Source organism: Pelodiscus sinensis, chromosome 7 (genome assembly GCF_049634645.1).
Source record: "Pelodiscus sinensis isolate JC-2024 chromosome 7, ASM4963464v1, whole genome shotgun sequence".
NCBI classification, from domain to species: domain Eukaryota; kingdom Metazoa; phylum Chordata; order Testudines; family Trionychidae; genus Pelodiscus; species Pelodiscus sinensis.
In genome coordinates this window covers 74,369,532-74,392,808 of record NC_134717.1, presented here as the reverse complement: position 1 = coordinate 74,392,808, position 23,277 = coordinate 74,369,532, and the positions used below count along the sequence as shown (strand labels likewise).

The 23,277-nt window shown below is 45.6% G+C and overlaps 1 protein-coding gene across 7 annotated transcripts in view; it reads right to left on the bottom strand.

The window, feature by feature from the left end:
- The window catches only part of PARD3B (par-3 family cell polarity regulator beta), a 604,960-nt gene that overhangs the window by 253,230 nt on the left and 328,453 nt on the right, over nucleotides 1-23,277 (bottom strand). For all 7 annotated transcript variants that reach the window (XM_075934324.1, XM_075934322.1, XM_075934323.1 and 4 more), the window contains 2 exons: nucleotides 20,996-21,101; nucleotides 19,467-19,582 (listed from right to left, as the gene is read on the bottom strand). In XM_075934324.1, the coding sequence (XP_075790439.1) occupies nucleotides 19,467-19,582; nucleotides 20,996-21,101 (222 nt within the window). The remainder of the gene's footprint in view (nucleotides 1-19,466; nucleotides 19,583-20,995; nucleotides 21,102-23,277) is intronic.

Here is a 23,277-nt window from a genome sequence, read left to right as displayed (position 1 = left end):
CTGTCAGACTGCAGCTTAGTCATATCAGGATTTAGGCCTGAAAAAGTTATAGACTCATAGACTTTAAGGTCAGAAGGGACCATTATGATCATCTAGTCTGACCCCCTGCACAATGCAGGCCACAGAATCTCACCCGCCACCTCCTAGAATAATCCTCTCACCTATATCTCAGATATTGAAGCCTTCAAATACTTTGAAGACCCCAAGATGCAGAGAATCCTCCAGCTGTGATCTGTACCCCATGCTACAGAGGAAGGCGAAAAACCTCCAGGGCCTCTGCCAATCTACCTTGGAGGAAAATTCCTTCCCGACCCCAAATATGGCGATCAGCTAAACCTGAGCATGTGGGCAAGACTCATCAGCCAGACACCCAGAAAATTCTCTATAGTAACTCCTATCATCCCTCCATTGACCTATTTACCACTGATAACAAATGGTCAATTAGTTACCAAGATCATGTTATCTCATCAAACCATCCCCTTCATAAACCCATCTAGTTTAATCTTGAAGCCAGATAGGTCTTTTGCCCCCACTACTTCCCTTGGAAGGCCGTTCCAGAACCTCACTCCTCTAATGGTTAGAAACCTTCATCTAATCTCAAATCTAAACTTCCTACTAGCCAGCTTATATCCATTTGTTCTTGTGTCCACATTGGTATTAAGCTTACATAATTCCTCTCCCTCCTTGGTATTTATCCCTCTAATATATTTAAAGAGAGCAATCATGTCCCCCCTCAGCCTTCTTTTGATTAAGGTAAACAAGCCAAGCTCCTTGAGTCTCCTTTCATAAGACAGGTTTTCCATTCCTCGGATCATCCTAGTGGCCCTTCTTTGTACCTGTTCCAGTTTGAATTCATCCTTCTTAAACATGGGAGACCAGAACTGCACACAGTATTCCAAATGGGGTCTCACCAATGCCTTGTATAATGGCACTAACACCTCCTTATCTCTACTGGAAATACTTCGCCTAATACATCCCAAGACCATATTAGCCTTTTTCACGGCCATGTCACAATGGCGGCTCATAGTCATCCTATAATCAACCAGGCCTCCGAGGTCCTTCTCCTCCTCCGTTACTTCCAACTGATGTGTCCCTAGCTTATAACTAAAATTCTTGTTATTAATCCCTAAATGCATAACCTTACACTTCTCACTATTAAATTTCATCCTATTGCTATTACTCCAATTTACAAGGTCATCCAGATCTTCCAGTATGATATCCCGATCCTTTTCTGAATTGGCAATAGCTCCCAATTTTGTGTCATCTGCAAATTTTATCAGGACACTTCCACTTTTGGTGCCAAGATCAGCGATAAAAAGATTAAATAAAATTGACCCCAAAACTGATCCCTGAGGAACTCCGCTAGTAACCTTCCTCCAACCCGACAGTTCACCTTTCAATATGACCAGCTGTAGTCTCCCCTTAACTAGTTGACCCAACTAGTTAACCCAAGGGTAACCCTGTACCAGTAAAGTTACAAGATTATCATAAAAGATATGCTAATGGCTGATTTCATGAAAATATGTGACCATGTGCCTATCATTACCTCAGGTTGCCCTATTGTAACATCATGAGAAATTCTGCAATGACTGCAAGTTACTACAGAGACTTATTGATGTAAATGTTAAAGAGAATCAGGGGAACTAAAATGACAAGCTATAGAAAGTGGGGCACCCCAACATTATATGGTGTTGAAGTCCTGAAAAGGGAAAAGGAATTGGAATTGGAATGCATGAATATGCATAATAATTATGGATATAAGCGTAACACAGAATAAAAGGGCTCCCTCGGAATGAAAAATCCACCAGACCCTCCACAGATACACCCATCTCACACTGTTATCATTAGGGATGTGAGTCAGAAAACATTGATGCTGGACATTTATGGTATTCCTCCATCTTCATGTATGTATCTACAACATTGATCATCAGTATATTAAGTTTTTTTTTTAAATGGGAAAAGCTCGTGACTGTTTTTGTGGTTATTGCTCTTGCTCTGTGTGTGATCCTACAGGCTCTGGACTTATTTTAATAGTCGCTCTCACCCTGCTAATTCTGATACTGCAGCCCTCAAGGAAATCAAATCTTTGGCACACGCTACTATTGTAAAGATACCATTGGTAACATCAGCCCATCAACACTATGAAGGCTAGAATTGTCATTTCTAATTCTTTCTAACCTCTACCAAACCACATGAATCTCTTTCTAATGAAACACGGTACAACTTTAATACAGATCTATCCTGACTATAAAACTGCACTATGTAATTATCACTTTTCCAGGCTCCAAAGTTAATCCAAAAGTTCATAATCAAATCTGTCATTTATAAGTTAGTGCCACTGGGTGGGGAAAAGGTTTATAATGCTATTATCTTATCATTTGAACCTTATTATTACCTGTCCCTTCATGTTCACAACATCAGTACACACATATAATTGATTTTTTATAACTTGTTTGTCTAAATCAAGTACAGCCTATTCCTGACTTACGAACCGGTTACGGACCAAGCAATTGGCTGTAACTCGGTTTGTTTGTAAGTCATAGAATCATAGAATAGGAAGGGACCTCAAGAGGTCATCGAGTCCAGCCCCCCCGCCCTCAAGGCAGGACCAAGCTCCATCTACACCATCCCTGACAGATGTCTATCTAACCTGTTCTTAAATATCTCCAGAGAGGGAGATTCCACCACCTCCCTTGGCAATTTATTCCAATATTTGACCACCCTGACAGTTAGGAATTTTTTTCCTAATGTCCAATCTAAACCTCCCCTGCTGCACTTTAAGCCCATTACTCCTTGTCCTGTCCTCAGAAACCAAGAGGAACAAATTTTCGCCTTCCTCCTTGTGACACCCTTTTAGATATTTGAAAACCGCTATCATGTCCCCCCTTAATCTTCTGTTTTCCAAACTAAACAAGCCCAGTTCATGAAGCCTGGCTTCATAGGTCATGTTCTCTAGACCTTTAATCATTCTTGTCGCTCTTCTCTGTACCCTTTCCAATTTCTCCACATCTTTCTTGAAATGTGGCGCCCACAACTGGACACAGTACTCCAGCTGAGGCCTAACTAGTGCAGAGTAGAGCGGCAGAATGACTTCACGAGTTTTGTTTACAACACACCTGTTGATACAACCTAGAATCATATTTGCTTTTTTTGCAACAGCATCACACTGTTGACTCATAATCAACTTGTGGTCCACTATGACCCCTAGATCCCTTTCCGCCATGCTCCTTCCTAGACAGTCGCTTCCCATCTTGTATGTATGGAACTGATTGTTCCTTCCTAAGTGGAGCACTTTGCATTTCTCTTTATTAAACCTCATCCTGTTTACCTCTGACCATTTCTCTAACTTGCTAAGGTCATTTTGAATTATGTCCCTATCCTCCAAAGAAGTCGCAACCCCACCCAGTTTGGTATCATCTGCAAACTTAATAAGCGTACTCTCTATCCCAATATCTACATCATTGATGAAGATATTGAACAGTACGGGTCCCAAAACAGACCCTTGAGGAACTCCACTTGCTATCCCTTTCCAGCAGGATTTAGAACCATTAACAACAACTCTCTGACTACGGTTATCCAGCCAATTATGCACCCACCTTATCGTGGCCCTATCTAAGTTATATTTGTCTAGTTTATCAATAAGAATATCATGCGAGACCGTATCAAATGCCTTACTAAAGTCTAGGTATATGACATCCACCGCTTCTCCCTTATCCACAAGGCTCGTTATCCTATCAAAGAAAGATATCAGATTAGTTTGGCATGACTTGTTCTTCACAAACCCATGCTGGCTATTCCCTATCACTTTATTACCTTCCAAGTGTTTGCATATGATTTCCTTAATTACCTGCTCCATTATCTTCCCTGGTAGATATTATCTTCCCTGCTGTTTTAGGCTCAGTAAGTAATCCAGAATGAGGGGCCTACTGGGGGGGTATACCTTTCTGCATGGACCACATAGAAAACTGTTTCCACTTAAAGTCGGACCCCATAAAGTTACACACGACCACGCTGTTCATAAGCGTGGACCACGTTCGTAATTCGAGGTCCGCCATTTACAACCGCTTTGGTCGTAACTGCAAACGGTCGTAAGTCGACCGTTCGCAACTCGGGGACTGGCTGTAACTCCAACATTTTGGGGTTCATTCTCTATTTAGAGATCCATTAAGAAGTTCAAATGTTTCCCTAGTTTTTGAGAACACTGTAGCATCCATTTCTAATACTTTAACTTACAGTGTGCCCTCAGAAAATTGAACAGTATTAGAAATATACTTGTGAAGTGAGTTGGATGAATTTTAGATGTTAGCTAATACTTGGGCTCTTAGACAGTCAAAGGCATATAATATATACTCGGCATTGCTTGACAAAGGGTTCAGTATGGAGGTTACCCCAGAGAGAGGGGAATACCCCAGTCCTCTCTCACCACAGCAGCTTGGAGCCAGGTGAGACATGCTTCTCCATGGTTGCTGTGCTCCAGCGAGCACAGCCAGGGGAGGAGTGCATGTCACCTGGCTGGGGCAGGTTCAAGTTCATCTCTCTGCATTCCCCAGACAGACTGAAGAATGGAACAAACTATGCACTTTCTCCTTGCTCCCTGAGGAAGGGGAACAGCCAGCAATATCCAGTTTGCAAGTGGTGCCCTTTCAGTTTTCCAAAAGCGGGGCTTTCCCCATTTGGACCTGTTCATGACACAGAGCAACAGGAAGTGCCAGAGGTTCTGCTCCTTCCTGAACCACAGCCCCAGTTTCATCACGTATTTGTTTAATCTCTTAGGGATGAACCACAAACTCCATGCTTTCCCACCTTTCCCTCTTATGCACGGTCCTCCTCAAGGTCCACCAGGACAGAGCCTTGTAGATCCCAATAATACCACCATGGCCCTGCCATCACTGACTTACAATGCTATTGACTCTCTCAGTCAACAGATCAGTAGCCCTCCCTCTTATGTCCAGACGTGATTGCTCAGGACCACGGCAAGCTCCAGCATCCCCACCTGAACTTCTTCCACCTTATGGTCTGGAAAGTCTGTGGTTGAATCTGTTGACTCTCCAATGCTCAGAATCCATGTAGGTGGTTCTTCTGAAAAGCAGGAAACCTTCCACCTGAGCCACTTACCTGGCAAAGTGGAAACAGTTTTCTATGTGGTCCCTGCAGAAGGGTATACCCCCACAGTAGGCCCCTCATTCTGGATTACTTACTGAGCCTAAAACAGGAGGGTCTAGCAACAGAATCTGTAAAAGTGCACCTGGCCACCATCTTGACCTTCCATCCAGAAACAGCAGGTAAAAGAGTCTTTGGGAATCCTAAGGTTGGCCGATTCCTCAAGGGCCTGCACAGATTTTACCCTTATGGATGACCTCAACTTAGTCTCTCTCAGGCTTGTGGCTCATCCATTTGAGCTCATGGCAACCTGATCGCTCTCCTACCTTTCCTGGAAGGTGGCTTTCCTGATGACTGCAACATTGGCCAGAACGGCCTCTCAGCTAAGGGCCTTACCTCTGAGCCCTCCATACGATTTTGTAAAAAAGGCAAGGTCCAGCTACATCCTCATCCAGCATTTCTGCCCAAGCTGGTCATTCACGCTTTCATGTCACACTATGCCATCACCCAACAAGCAAGGGATGATGCAGCATTCAGCAGAGTGGACATACAATCAGCAACCACATGAACTCTGACCCTTGCCCCAACGAAATTGCTTGGGAGTTACCTATTGTTATGGACATGAGCAAGCACTCAAAGGAAAAAAAGGGGTTCCCCATCTATTGCAACTGTTGTTCTTTGAGCTGTGTTGCTCATATCCGTTACAAACCCCACCTGCCTTCCCTGTCAGAGTAGTCTGTCTAGAAGCACTGAGCAGGCAGTGGGCTGATAGTGTCCTATATACACTGCCATGAGGGCACCACTCAAGGGGGCTCCACAGCCAGCCTGAAGGGTTCCGTTAGAGGAGAAACTTTCCAATGATCGTACACACGATCATATTGGAATGGACATGGGCAGCATGTCTCCAACGCCAACAGTTATGAGATAGGTAACTCCCCCGCCCCGTGCTGGTACAAAACACCTACATGTCAGAATACTTCTAGAATGTTCTGTTGTGTGTCTGGTTTGGGCCCTTGGCCTCCATTATTGTAACGTAAAAGTTGGGGGCGCTCTCAAGCCTTTTATTGCCACTACTATAGCAGTAGGGTACAGAGAGCTCTAAAACACCAGTAGATATGAGTGATAGTCTGCCCAGCTCTGTGCTGAGGGAGCCAGAATGCCTCCAGGAGCAGAAGGGGAGCTTGCCTGAGAGCAACACTACTTTTTGAAAGGTGTGGTATGTTTCCTCCCTCCCCCCCCCCCCGTTCTGACTTGAGTGATCATTCCCGCATTGTGAAATCTCTTGCTCCTTGTGCAACTTGGCCCCCAACTCCTTGTGCTGCAGGGGTGCACATATTTGGTTTTAAAAATGCCCTTTGCACTATTGTGCAAAGAGAGAAAGGGCTCCCTATGTTTTCGTTCCTAACACCCCTGCAAGGCCTGCCAGAATCTGATCCTGACACGTGCATGATTACATATAGATTACGGGCCAGGCTTAGGCCTGTGCATTATGCACCTTTATAAACCCCAACATAACAGATTTGAAACTGCAGAAATGAAAATGTGTTGTATCTTCCACTTTGCAAATACATCTGACACTTATCTCAAAAGATAATGACAGATGGGAAAGGAGAGGAGGAAATCAATAATTTCTTTGCAAGTCATTGAAAGAATGATTTTCCCCTTTCCTTTAACCACACATTTCCCCACACAGTTGTATAGAAAATAACTACAATAATAGCTCATCAACCTCAATTTACACCAGCTTTCCCCCCTTTAGCTGTATTTTTTTTCAAAAGTAATAATATATGGCAACAGGGATTTTTTGTTGTTGCTGTTCTCAAACTGGAGGGTGAAAAATCAAGTGCTTTAAAAGAAAAGGGAATGTTTTGTTGTTTGCTTATAAATCCCTTTGATTTCCATAAATTGTTATGCACAGGAATAACTTAAGCTTTGCATAAATATACTATAAAACTATATCTATGGGAACTATATGCAAAACATGAAAATGTTGCTTGCTTTAACCTGCAGCAACATAATATTGAAGGATATTGGTGTAAAGCAATTTTGTTGTGTATCAATTCAAGCAAAATACTCTGTAGGCTTGGTATTTAAAGAAACCATTTTTATGTGCACCACAACACCCATGATGAGTATCCTGTGATGCTGCTCAGAAAACCCTTCTACAACCAACAACAGACCACAGAGCTCAGTTAATTAGGCTGCATGGCCTGGAAAAAGAGGTTTTTTTCTTGTTTTCAAATGTGGTGAAGAATTAGATGTTATAATATCATTAGACATATTCACAGAGTTCTTTATCCTTGGGGCATGATTAGTGCAGACACCAGCCAACTCAATTTATGTATTTAGGGGTAATTATTAAATGAATATGCTGAAATACAGGCCATGGGATGTTCTTCAAGGAAGCGAACATTTAGCTAAATAAGCTCTTAAAAAAAACAATGAAGGATTTAGTAGGTTACAGATCAGGCTTTCAGGCTTTTCAAGTCAAGTCATCTCAAAATTGTGAGAAGCCAGTGTTTTAGAGACGGGTGTGGGAGATCAGCTTTACTTTATTGGATTGCTTTGAGCTGGATGATGCTTTGGGAAACCATGATAGAAGTCTGAGATCCCAGGAAGGAACCAGTTCAGGGACAGAGAGTGGTACTGGAGAGCATTATTTCTCAAATGGAGGAATGTCTTGATAGGAATACGGTTAGAACAATACTTAGGGGAAGTTCAATGTTGACTATTATGGTGACCTTCTAAGTAAGTCAATCATCACTGCAGAATATAAATCAGATGTGTTTGGGTTGTGAGCAAGCATAAAACCCAGTTAAGTTCCTCAGTGAATGAGTAAAGGGACTGAAGAGATACTGGAGTGTCATCACTTTCTAAACAAGAATTTGCATTCAACATTAATTTGCCAAATCATCCATTGGAAGGCAGGACTTTAAAAAAAAAAAGGCATCAGACTCTCCTTTCAGCTAATATGGGGCTGAGCAAAATTATGTACTATATATTTGAGAGTTTGCATGCGTGCGAGAGAGAGAGAGAGAGAGAGCATGTGTGTGTGAGAGAGTGAGAGGGAGAGAGAGTTCGTACGTCTGTGTGTCTATTGGTGAATCGCTCTGTTCAAGAACTCCTAAACAGTAAGAGCTGGGACCACCAAATTTAAGAAGCAGCTTCCTCTTATAACTGAAAGCAACGTAAGGGTTTGGCTGTGTGGGGGAGGGGCACTGAAGCGCCCCCCCCCCCCCCGATTCATACAGGGATGCATACAATTATACAGAAAAGAGACAGACACAGCAGGCAGATGAAAGGGGCTGACTGAGGGCACACTGACTTTTCCCCCACTCTCCTCCACCCCCCTCTCCCGGTTCAGGAGATTTATATTAAGAGATCAATGACTCACCACCTGAGTCCAACGAGCAGCCTGAGCTGGACTGTGGCAGGGAAAACCTGACAGTGCTTGGGACGGGTACTCCAAAGACAGAGAGCAGCGCTACAGTATCGCTGGTTTGCCACAACGCTGAATTGGGGGTGCTCCATCAACAGTGCTGCAAGAGTCGCAGGAGACTGCAACCACTCTCATGGTCAGTGCTGTGGTCTGTGTCGGCACTAGTGGTAGTGCAGCCATCGGTGCCTGGACCGGCGCTGGTGCCCATGGCTGCTGTGCCAGGGACTGCACTGTCATGGCAATAACATAGCTGCGAAGGTATCAGAAGCGGAGGGGAGGTCTAACTTGTCCTTGCCCAAACAGGAGAGTCCACCATCACCAGACTCAAAGCCCCTGCTAGGCCAGAGTAGATGGTACTGGGATCTGCAGGTCAGACTGTGGGTGCCTGATGTAGGATGCACCCAACAGGAACCTTTACACAGAAGCCAGGTGGGGGTCCTATCCCAGTCTGCTTTCTTCTTAAGTGGCAAGAGGAATGGGAATGGTGCCACATGCTCAAACCCACTTTGCGAGCTACGGAGTAGTGACAGTGCTCTCTTGAGGTATCCTTCTTTGGTGCCAATGCATCCTGTACCAAAACCATTGCTCACCACCGTAGCCGGTGCTGCCTTTGGTGTCACCGGAGGGCAAAGAGCTGCCACCATTATAAAGAGCTTAATGCAATAGTCCCACTCTTCTGTTACGGGGCCAAATCTCCTGTAAATGGGGCACTGTTTGCTGGCCCTCTCCCAGGCACGATATGTGTGGCTCATCCTTGGGCATAGGCTTCCCACAGCTCTCACAGGACTTAAATCCCTGAGACTGAGGCATGTGTCAGTCAGGGGAACTAGGAACCAGGGCATCTTCTCCCTCCTCCCCCCGAAGAGACAAGCTATAAATTAACTATAATTATCATAGAATACTAGGACTGGAAGGGACCTCGAGAGGTCATTGAGTCCAGTCCCCTGCCCTCATGGCAAGACCAAATACTGCCTAGACCATCCCTGATAGACATTTATCTAACCTACTCTTAGATATCTCCAGAGATGAAGATTCCACAACCTCCCTGGGCAATTTATTCCAGTGTTTGACTACCCTGACTGGTAGGAACTTTTTCCCAATGTCCAACCTAAACCTCCCTTGCTGCAGTTTAAGCCCATTGCTTCTTGTTCTATCCTCCGAGGCCAAGATGAACAAGTTTTCTCCCTCCTCCTTATGACACCCCTTTGGATACCTGAAAACTGCTATCATGTCCTCCTTCAATCTTCTCTTTTCTAAACTAAACAAACCCAGTTCTTTCAGCCTTCCTTCATAGGTCATGTTCTCTAGACCTTTAATCATACTTGTTGCTCTTCTCTGGACCCTCTCCAATTTCTCCACATCTTTCTTGAAATGCAGTGCCCAGAACTTGACACAATACTCCAACTGAGGCCTAACCAGTGCAGAAGTCACCTCTCGTGTCTTGCTCACAACACACCTGTTAATGCATCCCAGAATCATGTTTGCTTTTTTTGCAACAGCATCACACTGCTGACTCATATTCAGCTTGTGGTCCACTATAACCCCTAGATCCCTTTCTGCCGTACTCCTTCCTAAACAGTCGCTTCCCATTCTGTATGTGTGAAACTGATTGATCCTTTCTAAGTGGAGCACTTTACATTTGTCTTCATTAAACTTCATCCTGTTTACCTCAGACCATTTCTCTAATCTGTCTAGATCATTTTGAATTATGACCCTATCCTCCAGAGCAGTCACAACCCCTCCCAGCTTGGTATCATCTGCAAACTTAATAAGAGTACTTTCTATGCCAATTTCTAAATTGCTGATGAAGATATTGAACAGAGACGGTCCCAAAACAGACCTCTGTGGAACCCCACTTGTTATAGCTTTCCAGCAAGATTATGAGCCATTAATAACTACTCTCTGAGTACGGTTATCCAGCCAGTTATGCACCCACCTTATAGTCACCCCATCTAAGTTGTATTTGCCTAGTTTATTGATAAGAATATCATGCAAGACCATATCAAATGCCTTACTAAAGTCTACGTATACCACATCCACCACTTCTCCCTTATCCACAAGACTCGTTATCCTTTCAAAGAAAGCTATCAGATTGGTTTGACATGATTTGTTCTTTACAAATCCATGCTGGCTGTTCCCTATCATCTTGCCACCTTCCACGTGTTTACAGATGATTTCCTTAATTACTTGCTCCATTATTTTCCCTGGCACAAAAATTAAACTAACTGGTCTGTAGTTTCCTGGGTTGTTCTTATTTCCCTTTTTATAAATGGGCACTAGATTTGCCCTTTTCCAGTCTTCTGGAATCGCTCCTGTCTCCCATGATTTTCCAAACATGATAGCTAGAGGCTCAGATGCATCCTAGAATACTCAAGGAGCTGACAGAGGAGGTATTTCATCAGGCCCTGGTGACTTGTAGGCATCTATCTTCTCTAGTAATGACTAATTATAACTTTCAAAACTATTTACAACTAGTTAACAAATAACCACTTCCAAAGCAAGAGAGGGAAGTAACTCTAATGACCATTTGGCGGTAAGAAATAACTGAACAGGAGAAAGATTGGGAGTGTCCTATATTCACGACCATGAGAGTGCCACTCCAGTGGTCTCTATAGCCAACCCTACAGGTACTGCTAAGGGAAAACGCTCTGACGATCATACACATGGTGTGCGCGCGCACACCTACTGGAATGGACATGAGCGAGTACTCAAAGGAAGTACGCTTTCGATCCCCTCCCTGAAAAAGAATATCAGCTCTCTCGCAAAGCAGATTTTACATACATTACTAACGATTAAAAAAAATAAAAAGTATTTTCAATAAGAATTAGGGCACTTACAATTTCACTGCAGTGAATAAAGGGTCAAGAGTCGTGACATAAAAGCCGTTCTCTGTAAAGACTGATCTCCCCGTGATGCTGAGTGCGCTTCAGTTGGGAGACTCCTAGCTGCAAGTCACCACAAGGTTGGGGAGGGAGCTGGAGGAGACTTGTGGAGAAAGGTACCAAATTTCCCCGCCATGGGACTCCTACATGTGAACCAAATGCTGCACTCACGAAGGACAGGATTGTCTTTCCCTTGCAGAGCTGTGAGGGGCAGGGAGACAGGGGAGATCAGAGCCTTCTCTGGGTACCTTTTGTGTTGGGACCCCCCCCCCCAGCTATAACATTTTGAAATTTCATATGTAAACAGCTGAAAAGATGAAATTGAGCAGTTTTTAAACCCCCTGGCCATGAAACTGATCTAAATAGACTGTGAATTTTATAGGGCCCTAAATAACAACCACTGGGAACTAGGTATCCTACAAGTAGCTGGGGGTTTCTACACATATATAGAGTCTAATTTTGAGCTCTTATGGTATACCACATGCACCTGAGAATCACTGTTAACCTTGATGGAGACCACATGACTCATTGTATGTGTATTACAGAGACCGCAGCTAGAAAAACAGGTACCAGAACCCAACCTCTTTAGTTTCTGCCCCTGTGTACAATCAGTGTTGGAGACCGAAACTAGCTGAAGGCAATACAGTAAAATATCAGTAGATAAGTAACCTAACTCCACCTTCATGTGTGCAGTTCCCTCAACTGTGCTGAGTAGATTGAAAATGACACGATGCTGTATTTCAAGTCCCCAATAGTATTCCATTATTCCCTCTTATTTTCTTATATTAAGCATCAGTCATTAAAGGTATTAGTAATGATTTAATTTGTATTGCTACAATTGAAAAACAGACTGGTGTTCCACAAAGAGTTTCTGACCTGCACAAAAGTAGATGTGAAGGGAAAACAATGATAGCTTTAAGCGTGATACTATTCTGAAAAGTGAGTATATAACAATAGCGTATTCCTACTCAGTAGAATTGCTCATTCTATTAAGTAAGAATATTCACTCTTATTAGAGACAAAAAGGGGTTTATTATTTTATAAACTAGTTAGCTGCACAGTGCAAACCAGATAAGAGGAAGTGAGCTAGGCTCTGCTTTTTCTTGTGTCATCTGTAGAATTGTTTACTAATTTCCAATTACAGGGCTAATCAGTGACACCTGGGTAACTGCAGAGAAGACTGTGGCTGGAATTGCAAGTGAAAAAGCAACAAAAAGGAGCTGAAGTAGACTATGGGTTTATATCTGGAAGATGTCTCCCTGTTACAAGTAAAATGCAGATTCCTACATATAGCCCATCTTGTATAGATACTTGTGTGTGTTCAATAAAAGCTAACGGTGGATAAAGAATATACTTTAATAAAATGACTGCACAGAAATCCAACCTACTATTACAGATTTTCACATTTTAGTGAGTGTCTGCAACTTTCTGTGGATGACTAATACCAGTGCCCCAATTTCTTTGCAATTACAATTAAGTAATACCTGGCTTTGAGCACAAAGAGAACACTGGAACATAACAAGGATATGATACAGCATCATTTCAAAGCATATTCTAGTAAACTTTTGAAAGCATCAGAATATTAACAGCCTTGATGACTAGTGAGATGTAAACTCTCAAAGGTGGGCAAAGGAATACATTTCATCATATTTCACAAGCAAGCCTCTCAGCTAAATAGCAACGATATACAGAACTGCACAAAATTCCCAGTACCTGTGGTATCATAACATTGGCAAAATGAGCCTTGAAAGCTTTTGTGGTTGTAAGAAAGAGTTACTCACCTTGTGCGGTAACGGTGGTTCTTTTTTTAGATGTATCCCTGTGGGTGCTCCACTCTGGGTGCTGGTGCGTCCTTGCACTGGCGACCAGAGACTTTTTCTAGCAGTTTCTGCCGCGCCACGCAGGTGCCATTGGAATCCATTAGGCGTGTGCGTGGTGCGGCTTCACCGTTCCTTCTCTACCTGCTAGAGAACAAGGCTCCAAAGCAGGGAAGGAGGGAGGATAGAGGAGCACCCACGGGGACACATCTCGAAGAACTACCGTTACTGCACAAGGTGAGTAACTCTTTCTTCTCCTTTGAGTGGTCCCCGTGGGTGCTCCACTCTGGGTGACTACAGAGCAGTTGTCGGCTCGCGGAGGTGGGTTTGGAGCCGTGGGGTAGTCACTGTGGATAGTACTGCTTGTCCCACCACCATGGAAGACGCAATCGAAGAGGAGAATGCATAATGTTGCACAAATGTGTGGTCAGATGACCAAGTGACGGTGTTGCAAATGTCTTGAAGAGGAACATTGCTAAGAATGGCAGTTGTGGAAGACACCGCCCTGGTGGAGTAAGCCATGATTGTTTTAGGTAAGTGTTTGCAGTATAAAGTATAACAAGTTTGAATACAGGAGGTGATCCATTTCAAAATTCTCTGAGATGAGACTGCCTGCCCTTTAGATCTCTCAGCATAGGAGAAGAACAGCCTAGATGAGGTTTAGTTCGATTGACATAAAATGCCAGTACTCTTCAGATGTCGAGAGTGTGCCATGCAGCCTGAACAGGGTCAGCATGTGGTTTTGGGAAGAAGGCAGGTAAGTGTATGGGTTTGTTAATGTGGAAGGCGGAAGGAACTTTGGGGAGGAACTTCAGGTGGGGTCAGAGTATCACTCTATCCTTTGTGAACACCGTGTATGGAGGATCAGCCATCAAGGCCGTGAGTTCGCTCACCTTCCTGCCGGAGGTTATCACGACCAGAAAGGACACCTTCATGGACAAGTGAGACCAAAATCAGGTGGCTAGAGGTTCAAACAGTGGCTTTGTCAAGCTTTTTAGAACATGGTTCAGATCCCAGACGGGAACCGGTGGACAGATGGGTGGGAAGATGTTTTGCAGACCTTTGAGGAAGCGTTTAGTTAACTGGTTAGCGAGGAAGAAAAACCCATTGATAGGATGATGAAAAGCAGCTATGGCTGCCGTGTGGACCTGTTGAGGGTGAGGCCCGACTGTTTCAGGGATAATAAGCAGTCCAAGGGTACGTCTACACTACAGCGCTAGTTCGAACTAACTTAGTTCGAATTAGTTAATTCGAACTAAGCTAGTTCGAACTAGCGCATCTAGAACTAAAAACTAGTTCGAACTAGCGTTTTGCTAGTTCGAACTAGCGCGTCCACACTGATTGGACGCAGGGGGGCATTTAAGGGCAGCTGAAACCGGTTCTGGCAGGGCATCAGGTCAGCAGTTGCTTTGTGTGGCTGCTGTCTGAGGCTATCTGAGGCTCGTGCTTAAAGGGACCCCCCCTGGACAGCCGGTTCTCAGCTTTTCCTGCTTGCTTGCCAACCTCGCCGAGGGACAGCAAAGCGTCGGTCTCTGTGCCCGTCTGTGTCGGTGCTTCCCTTCGGGGGGGCCGCCGCAGGTGGCAACATGGAGTCACGGCTCGCCCTGCACCTTCTGGTGCACGTTCTGGACTTGCTGCTGCAAGCCTGCCAGCAATGGCTCGAGGCTGCCTGGCACCACCTGGGGAACGTCAGCCCCCTGCCTCTCCGCCTGGCCGCCCTGGGGGCCGTGGAGGAGCCGCGGCGGCGCCCCGGCACCGGCGTGCCCCGCCGCATCTGGCGTCTGGACACCAGCAGCGACTGGTGGGACCGCATCGTCCTGGAGCACTGGGACGACCGACAGTGGACCCAGAACTTTAGGATGAGGAGGGACACCTTCCTGGAGCTCTGCGAGTGGCTCGCCCCTGCCCTGCAAAGAAGGGACACTCGCATGAGGCCCGCCATCCCCCTCCAGAAGCGGGTGGCCATCGCCCTCTGGAAGCTCTCCACGCCGGACAGCTACCGATCCGTCGGGAACCAGTTCGGCGTGGGGAGATCCACTGTCGGAGCAGTGCTCATGCAGGTACGGCGCTCGTCGGCCACCGAGCCGGGGGGGAGGGGGGCTGCGAGGAGGGGATGGGCCGCCCCAGGGACAAAGGGGGGGGCGGGAGGAGGCGAAAGCGCCCCGCACCGGAGGGGTCGGGCTGTCCCGGCCGTACTACACGCTGCCAGGGGGGTTGCTTCCGGGAGTGGGGCACGGGGCACTGCCAGGGCACGCACGCTCCCAGCCACCCGGGCGCCCCACTGATTGACGCTTTGCTGTGTCTCTCTCCGCAGGTGGTCAAGGCCATCAACCGGGTGCTGCTCCGCAGGGTGGTCCGCCTCGCCAACCCGGATGCCGTCATCCGGGGATTCGGCGCCCTCGGCTTCCCCAACTGCGGGGGGGCCATCGACGGGACGCACATCCCCATCCGTGCCCCGGAACACCAGGCGTCCCGGTACGTGAACCGCAAGGGGTACTTCTCCGTCATCCTGCAGGCCGTATGTGACCACCGGGGACAGTTGACGGACATAAATGTGGGCTGGTCCGGCAAAGCACACGACGCCCGGGTGTACCGGAACTCCTCCGTGTGCCAGCGGCTGCAGGACGGGACCTTCTTCCCCGACCGCCACATCAGGGTCGGGGACGTGGACATGCCCGTCTGCCTGGTGGGGGATGCCGCCTACCCACTGCAGCCCTGGCTCATGAAGCCCTACACGGGACACCTCAATCCCTCCCGCCAGGCCTTCAATAACAGGCTGAGCAGGGCCCGCATCGTGGTGGAGGGGGCCTTCGGGCGACTGAAAGCCCGCTTTCGATGCCTCCTCACCCGTCTGGACCTGGCCGAGCACAACATCCCTCCCGTGGTGGCGGCATGTTGTGTGCTCCACAATTTGTGTGAGCGGAAGGGGGAGGCTTTCTTGCCAGCCTGGATGGCTGAGGCTGACCGCATGGCTGGACACTACGGTCAGCCCCGCACCGCCGCCGTCCGGGAAGCCCAGCGGGGGGCCATCCGGATCCGGGAAGCCCTGCGGGAGAGCTTCCAGGTGGAGGAGGAGGAGGACTGACCTCTCCCTGCATGCCCCACCGGGGCCTTCTTCCACCCTACCCCCCCCCTTCCCCTTTCCCCTCCCTATCTACTGTACAATAAAGACACCTGTTTTTCAAACAAAAACGTCTGTTTATTTCAGAGAACTGGGGTGGGGGAGGGAGGAATGAAGGTGGGAGAAGGGAGGGGGAAACCTGGGACGAGGGAGCTGGAAGGGGAGGGGAGGGAAGGGAGGAAGGGAAAGGAAAGCTCAGGGGTGGGAGTCTGGGTGCCTCTCCCGTCTCGCCACACTGCGGGTCCGGGGGCGTCGGTGGGGAATGGTTGTGGAGGGGGGGGCAGAGAGGACAGGGGGTGTGGAGGAAGCAGGAGCGGAAGCAGGAGCGGAAGCAGGAGGAGCAGGAGGAGCAGGGGGAGCAGGGGGAGCAAGAGGGGGAGCAAGAGGGGGAGCAAGAGGGGGAGCAGGGGGAGCAAGAGGGGGAGCAAGAGGGGGAGCAGGGGGAGGAGGAAATGGAAAGCGGTCTAGCAGGCTCTGGAGGTGGCCTCGCAGGGCACGGCCCTGCTCCTCCAGGGCCTCCAGACTCCTCTGGCGCAGCCTGAGGTCCTCCTGGACCCAGTGGTCCTGGAGACGGAGCTGTCGGTCCAGGAACCGGAGATGCCGCCTCTGGTAGTCCTCCTGGTTCCTGGCTGTCCTGCTTGCCCGGGCGCGGGCGGCTGCTGCAGGCGGTGTGGTGCGCCCTGCAGTCCCCGGTGCTGCAGCTGTGGTGCAAGAAGACCAGCGGTCAATTACCCCAGGGGCCCAGGTGTGTGAAACCCAGCTCCCCTCTGCAAGGCCAGGGCCCCTGCAGGATCCCCAGCTGCTGCTCCGTAGTGGGCAAGGCCCAGGCGCACGGTCCCGGGGCTCCCTCTCGCCCCAGCCCCCCGTACACATAAGGGGAACACGAGGGTACTCACAGGTGGATGCCTCCCCGGCCTCTGATGATGCAGGCGAGCGGCTCTGTGGGGTGCCTCGGGGGTCCCGGGTCCTGGGAAGGCTGGCAGCAGGCTCCTGGCTCTCAGAGCCCTCTTCCTCCTCCTCGGTGTCCAGGAGCGGTCCCTCTGCCCCGGGGTCAATCACGTCCCGGGGGGCAGGGACGGCATGAGGCCCCAGGATGCGGTCCAGGGCATGGAAGTGGGGGCAGGCCTCCGGGTCAGCCCCTGGCAGGCAGGCCCGGGAGTAGGACTGCCGCAAGTCTTTAATCTTGCAGCGCACCTGCTCCCGGCTGCGCTGGTGGCCCCTGGCGGCCAGGCTGGCAGCCATGCGTCCATAGACGGCCGCGTTCCGGTGGCTAGTGCGGAGATCGTGGACATTTGAGGCTTCCCCCCAAACCTCGATGAGGTCCACGATCTCCGCACTTGACCAGGCGGGCGCCCGCCTTTTGCGCCCCCGGGCAGGCTCCCGGGAGCCGCCAGGCTGGTCGTGGGGAGCAGTGGAGGGCTGGGAGCCCTCGGATGGCTGGCTCATCCTGTGGCAGGTGCAGGCTGTGCAGGCACGGGTGCTGGCAGCCTTGCAACTGGCACAAAGTGAGTAGCCAGCCCGTGGCCCTTTAAGGGCTCCGGGGCCGGGAGGGGGGCAATAGAGTTTCCCTGGTGTTGGCCAGAGTGGCCACCAGGGAAACCTGGGAAGCCTTAGCCTCCCACTAGTTCGAACTAAAGGGCTACACAGCCCTTAGTTCGAACTAGCTAGTTCGAACTAGGCGTTAGTCCTCGTAAAATGAGGTTTACCTAGTTCGAACTAAGCGCTCCGTTAGTTCGAATTAAGTTCGAACTAACGGAGCGCTAGTGTAGCGCATAGGAAAGTTAGTTCGAACTAACATCCGTTAGTTCGAACTAACTTTCTAGTGTAGACATACCCCAACAGAATAGGAAGGGGAGCAGACTCTGGGCGTGTTGTGTATAAACAATTATACCATTGAGAAAATCGATTCCATTTGTACAAGTATGTCCTTCTGGTGGATTGTCTTCTTCTGTTAATTAGTATCTCTTTCACCGGGTCCGAACAGGCAATCTCGGCATCCTTGAAACATGAAGGAGCCAGGTGTGGAGATGGAGCTTGTGGAGGTCTGGGTGGAGAGTCCTCTCATGATTCTGTGACAGGAGTCGTGGTGGAGTGGGAAAGGATATGGTTCCATCATCGCCATCCTGAGAAGGTAAGGATACCATGTCTGTCTGGGCCACGCAGGTGCTACTAATATGACTCGCAACTGGTCCACCCTGATTTTGCTGAGGACTTTGTGTAGGAGGGGAAAGCGAGGGAATGCATAAAGGAGAGGAGTGTCCCATGAAATAGAAAAGGCGTTTCCAAGGGAATGTTTTCCCAGAGCTCCTCTGGAGCGATAAAGATATCTAGAAAAAGAGTGAGATGTGCCACACAGAAGAATATAAAGATTTCACTTGGTTCTTGATTCTTTGAATTTTAAAAGACTTTTCTTCTTACTACCACTAAAATACAACTCAATTTTCACCTGTAATAAACCCTTGGGACTTTTATCACATAAAAGTATTTGCGTAAAAATATAACAAAACATCCCTCATCAAAAATAGTTTGCTAATGTGAAAACAATTCTCTCTAAGTTTTACCCACACTGCAAAAATTTTCTCCAGAGCTTGGATGGGAACTGGACCATAACCGTACTCCTATACAAGCATCTATAAAAATCTACTGCAATGTTTTCTTTGTTCAACTTATTGTCAATGATGAAATATGTAACTTGTCTTAAAGTCAGCTGTTGTTTAATGCAGCTTTGCCATCATCTAAATTCTAACATAAAATAACATGTTTATTGTTCTGATACAGATTTAGACATGCACGGATTATTTAAAGATAAAACTCCGGCAATTCTGATGGCCCATTTTCACAAAAGCTCTTTTCCTCAGCTGAGATTTAAATATAATGCATGGCAACAAAACGACATTTGGTGAAAAATATCCTTAATTAAACTTTTATAGAAATGGTAATTTAGTTGGATGTTATAGGAGTCAGTCCATTGTTCCTACCATGCCATCTCTACATAGAACATGCTCACTTATGTACATGTTTATGAAACACACACAGAAAATAAGGAGACACTGCAATATGCTAAGACTAAAACGATGACCTGATGACCTCCCTTCCCATCACCTTACCAAGATCCATGCTTTTGGAGGCTTTCAGATTAATTGATTCAGGCTGCTTGGCTGGTGTCAAGGATCTGAAGCTGAAGTTCTGATCTGTTAAATATGCTGCTGAGTCCACTACAGAACTGTGGAAAAAGCCATGCAAAATATTTAAGCACTAATGCAAAATGAAGTGAGGTAATTAAAACTTTCACAGTATAAATGTATTTTTCCTTCCAGTTGTTTGCAGTCATGCATCTTAAATCAGTCTCTGATTGTCAAGTTTCTTTTGTGAGATTTAGCACCTCTACTCACATGTACTTAATTATATATATTTAAATACTGATTCTTCGTGAAGATAACTGCTGTTTTTACACACTTAATATTTAAATATGATTTTATTTAACAGAACAGAAGGGGAAATATCCAGTGCCAATAGTCTTGTTTTCCCTTCTGCTGAGCTCTATTTAACTGCCTCCTGTCTGAACTGTTTACCAAATAGGTTGCACAAAATGCAGCTTCTGCACCTGTTTCACTCTCTTTGACATGTCAACAATCTATTTGAATGATGACATTTAAAAAGACCACCACCACCCATTGCTGTTCCACAAAAGCGCCTCATAAATAAACCCATGTGGAGGAACAACATTCTGTTTCACAAAGGATTGAGATTGGAAATTTGGTTCAGTTTAGAATTGGAATGAAACCTGAAAATTTCAAAATGCTCTATGGAGGAGAATTCCCCTTCCTTCCACAAAAACAGTTTCAGCTCAATGAAAACTTTTCATTTTGATTTTATATTACAATCTATCATTCAAAATTTAAGATAATTTCAAACAAAAATAACTTCAATATGAAAGATTGAAATTTTTCATTCAAAAATGTTGCAAAGTGTGTTTCAAGAATTCAATTTCCGTCCACCATCTTTCCCCAAAAGGAATTTTTAGTGAAGTAGACAATTTTGCAAAGCATTTCAATTTAGATGTAACTGCATTTTCTGACAATCTCTAGGGCATGTGAGCATAAGTATTTAAAAACAAATGAGAGTAAGAATCTCTCATATCCTTCTCAATCTGTAGGAGATATATAGACAGATCATCACAAAGTAAAGCATCTGAGATCTGGCCCATAGGTTTAATTAATTTACAAAGGATTTTGTTTGTTTATGTTAGTTTGTAAGTGAAAGTGTATTATACACCTTTGAGATAAAAGAGCATCATATTAAAAAGACAAAATAGATTCCAATGAAATTCACATACATGAAGTAAAACAGAATGAAAAAAAAAATAAGAATCTACCTGTGTCTAATGTGTTTAAGGTTACAGAAAAATTATAGGATATACGGTACTCCTTGAAAAACAGTGGATTATAAAAACATTTTTAAAAATCTGAACACCAATGAGACCACAACTATTATGGTATAGATTCCACATCTATTTACATGTACAGTAGCCGTGCTTTTAATCAATGAAAAATCTCATCACAGTTATCAGTGAGAACTGTTAACTGATTCCAGCCAGAAATAATAAAAATAACTGCAATAAAAAGTACATCCAAACCTATGATTATAATCTTCAGAAAGCTGCTCCTCGCTTGGGTGCGGGGGTATGGGAGGTGGCACTTCATTCTCACCACTACCATAGTCAGACACCGTCAGCTCTGAAACTATAAAGGGTTAAACAAAGTAGTAGCAGAACTCTTACTCCAGTTCACTGATCAATAACTTGAAGGCTTAAAGTGATGCACAAATTATACAAATACCTAAACTAACAAAGAGGGATTAAATCATAAGAAGCAGAAAGTGCACATCCTGGGAATTCCAAAGAGTTGATTTGCCACTTTGAAGATGCACATTTAAAGATAAATTCAGTTAAACTCTGCTTATAGTAAAGTGCAGTGAAGGATCTGAATTTGAATGCATATAGCCTTGCCTCCTACAGTTTTAATGTAATTAACAGTAAGTATAACTGCTTAAATTTTGTTTGAGGGCAACATTTATTACCTTCCAGCTAGACAACAAAGTGCATTCTCTGCAGACACCTCCTCTTTCTCCTTATCTGTTCTTAACAGGAGACAAGAAAAGTTGCTACTATCCCATGACAGGAGGGCTAAGCAGGAAATCCTCCTGGATCATAGTCTAAATTGCTCCTGTAATGCCATTAATGACGATCAATTTATACCAGGATGAGTTTGGCTCAAAACAGGTATCCAAGTAGTCACAATGCTTGAGAAAACCACTGTTTAACAGAATTGCTGTGGATGTCACAGTACGTGATTATAGAGGTTGGAAGAAGTACAGCATAGTAAACTCAACTGCAGCAGAGGGGAATCCTCTACAGTTCTCACCTTCTTTGCTACTAACACACACCCTCTTCTCATCTCTTTATCCTCCTTCCACTGTTTGCACTCCTCTTCGCTCTCCTCCTCCTAGGTGTTCTCCCTCACTCATCAAGCTATAATCCTGCCCGCCATATAACTCTCTCCAAGTGTGTGCCCATCTTCTCTCCTACTTCCTTCCAGTTTCAACTCCATGTTTCAGGCTTGCCTAGATCCATAACCATGCACTCTCTCATGCTCTCTGAATCCTTGCTTTCTCCCTGCAGTTCATCATGTATTGCTGCCTCACCTTGTACTGCAGCCCTGCTCTTACGGCTGCTGTGTCCTCCAACCTTTCCCACTCCTCTCAATTTAGTCCCTTCTCCTTTCTACCCTATTGCTTCTTCTCACGTTCTTTTCATCTCCCTCAGAGAGGCTCACTTCCTTCATCTGATATCTGTCTCCAACTAATGTTAGCCCTTCACTCTATGTTCATACCATGTTTCTTCAATTTCTACCATGCCAGTATCTCTAATTCTACTGTTTTTGCACTAACTTCCTCATTTTTTCCAAGCTTTGGTCTGACTCAACGTGAAGAATGAGGAATTTTATTAATATTGCGTGTATGTTTATGCATTTGTTATTCTGTTCTTTTCTATATGTGCTAATTTGCACCTAGATAGGACACACTTCTAGTAAAGACCCTTATACTGATAATTATAGGAAACTATACCCAACATTGCTTGGGTCCTTAACTCAATTAAGGACTTGTTTCTTTTTTTTTTTAAATAAAAGGAAAATGTACATTTTTATTGTTCAAAAATAATGTTATTTTTATGAAGTAATTTTTATTTTGGATTACTTAAAAAAAGGGACTGCTAAAATTTTCTGTTTAATACTTTTTAAAAAAATGGGAATTCCATCAAGTGTAACTTTTCCCTTTATCCCTATAAATGCTTATTTGCTATGTTTTAACAATAAAGAGCTAAAGTCAATTTGGTTTCCAATAACATTTTCTTCTAGTTTTCAAACCTTAAGCATTGATTTAGCTGTGCCAAAATGAAGCACTACTCCAAATTTCTCCATTTTATCTCTTTTCTGTAAGGTTTATTAAGAAGCAATCCTATTCCAAGCTTTATCCTGTTTTTCTACCTCATCTTGGTTCAAGTGTCTTCAACATTCACTCAGTGATGTCAGTTTTGAGCACTGTACTCGATTTGGTGATTCTATCTCTTTTCTGTTTGGTCTTCTAAGAAGCAATCCCATTCCAGGCACATCCTGTTTTCCTGGCACAACCAAATCTTTTGCTTTAAGTAAAGATAAGAAGAAGTGGCATTTGGTGGTCCTAACTCTTGCCGTTTAAGAGGAGTTCTTGATCAGAGACAATCAGACAAACTCTCTAAAATATGTAGTAGAAAAGAAGAGATGTTGACAATATCTTTGTTTGGACGTCTCTCTGTGACCCACCCTAGTAGGCTGCATTAACTGAGCAGTTTCAAGAGATACAAGGCAGAGACAGACTAGG